Here is a 1985-nt window from a genome sequence, read left to right as displayed (position 1 = left end):
CAGGGGAAGAACAAGGAGACTTGTCACAGACACCACAGAACTTGTCACAGACACCACAGAACTACACCCCAGACCCGAAAGGAGACTTTCCCAAAAGCTGTGCTAAAATACCAGGTGAAATAAACCAAAAAATACTTCTTTTGCTACCTTAATTCCAGAATCCAGGTACACAACTCTGAGAACAACTGAAAAGTTTGCTGTTAAAACAGGCTGGTGTGTTCTCCTGGCTTTAAAACAACCCGAGACTGTCTGGGAGCTCCCCCAGCCCCAGCTGTGAGACGTGGGTCAGCGCCGTGCCAGCCCCTCCACTGTGGCACAAACACCAATCCACAGGGGTTGGGATTTGTTTGGTGGGTTTTTATGTAAAGAAGCATCGAGCCAGTCAAACCATCTCAGTCTCACAGCAATTCTCACTTGCAAATCACAAATAATACCTGCAAACACCCAAGGTTCTTACCTGATATTTAGACCAATGAAGTTTGTCCATGTAAAAATATAGTCTCCTCCAAAAAACATCCCAATATAGGTTATTAAAATATTCTGCAAAGGAAGAGGATGTTAGCAACAAGATTTTAGCAACAAGAGTGGAAGTTTCTACACAGCCCGAGACAAGCGCAGGCTCTGCGTGTTACAGCAAGATGGGAATACGAGAAAGCTGGGTGAGGAGGGACTTTGGCCAAGGGCAGGGAGGGACAGAACAAGGGGTGATGGCTTGAAAGTGGCAGAGGGGAGATGGAGATGAGATGTGAGGAAGAAATTGTTTGGTGTGAGGGTGGTGAGACAGTGTCCCAGGTTGGCCAGAGAAGCTGTGGCTGCTCCTCCCTGGAAGTGTTTGTGGCCAGGCTGGATGAGGCTTTGAGCAACCTGGTCTAGTGGAAGGTGTCCCTGCTGCTGGCAGGGGGGGTGGGACTGGGGGAGCTTTAAGGTCCCTTCCAACCCAAACCAGTCTGTGACTCTATGAAGTGGGAAACCCTGGCTGCAGAGGGTGTGAACGAGTCAAGCGCAGGTAATACCGGATTGAAAACGTTGGGTGTTAGAGCTGCTGAGAAACAGCCCTGGATGGAAGCTTTGGCTGCTGGGGTCCAAGTGCTGGACCCCTTCAGCTCCAGACCAGCCCTGAAACCCTGAACAACACCCAGGAGCACCCATTTATTTTTGCAACGGGCTCACTGGGCTGAAGTTACCCAGAGGATGGTGGCTGTTCCTGGGTCTTTTGCACATCATTAGCTATGGGGAGGCCAAATGCTGCCTGCTGTGACTGCACAGTCTGTCACCACCCCAAACAGCAGCAAATAAAATAAGAATAAATTAAAAAGGAGATATAAATGAATAAAAGTTGGGGAGCTGTGGTGCCAGGGACGTCCCAAGCCACTGTTTAACACCAGCCCCAAGATGGCAGCGGCAGGAGCGGGGAAACCACTTACCTTAATACAGCCAACTATTGTAGTTGTGAGAGCAGAGTTATACTGAGTGCAAAGAACCGTGGAGTACATCAAAATAAACCTGCGGGAGGAAGAGATGACATCAGGCTCCAGGACAGGCTTTGTGTGTTGGCAGCCACCTCTGCATCTCCTCCCTCCTGCTCTAGATCTGACCATCGCTCTTCTGGCTAAACCTGCACTGAAGCAGGTAGGAAATCATTTCCATCTGCCACAGCTCTCAGAAATTAGGATCATAGAATAATTAAGGTTGGAAAAGATCTCCAAGATCATCAAGTTCAACCATGAACCCAACACTGACAAGTCCCCTATGACTAACCCATGTCCCTCAGCACTGTGTCTACACGACTCTTCAATCCCTCCAGGGATGGGGACTCCACCACTGCCCTGGGCAACCCCTTCCAATGCCTCAGAACCCTTTCAGCAAAGAAATTCTTCCTCACATCCCATCTCAACTGCCCTGGCCACAACTGGAGCCCATTTCCTCTTGTCCTGTCCCTTGGTCCTTGGTTGAACAGACCCACCCCCACCTCTCTCCACCCTCCT

The 1985-nt window shown here is 49.8% G+C and overlaps 1 protein-coding gene across 1 annotated transcript in view; it reads right to left on the bottom strand.

Annotated features, from left to right (window-relative positions):
* The window catches only part of LOC104528404 (UDP-glucuronic acid/UDP-N-acetylgalactosamine transporter), a gene marked incomplete at its 5' end in the record, with an annotated part of 6536 nt that overhangs the window by 418 nt on the left and 4133 nt on the right, over positions 1-1985 (bottom strand). The window contains 2 exons of the mRNA XM_010172402.1: positions 458-540; positions 1425-1503. Coding sequence (XP_010170704.1) covers positions 458-540; positions 1425-1503 — 162 coding nt within the window. The remainder of the gene's footprint in view (positions 1-457; positions 541-1424; positions 1504-1985) is intronic.

The sequence above is a fragment of the Antrostomus carolinensis genome, unplaced genomic scaffold (genome assembly GCF_000700745.2).
Source record: "Antrostomus carolinensis isolate BGI_N321 unplaced genomic scaffold, ASM70074v2 scaffold44987, whole genome shotgun sequence".
Classification (NCBI taxonomy): domain Eukaryota; kingdom Metazoa; phylum Chordata; class Aves; order Caprimulgiformes; family Caprimulgidae; genus Antrostomus; species Antrostomus carolinensis.
The sequence above is the reverse complement of the archived record's forward strand: the minus strand, read 5'-3'. Positions and strand labels throughout refer to the sequence as shown.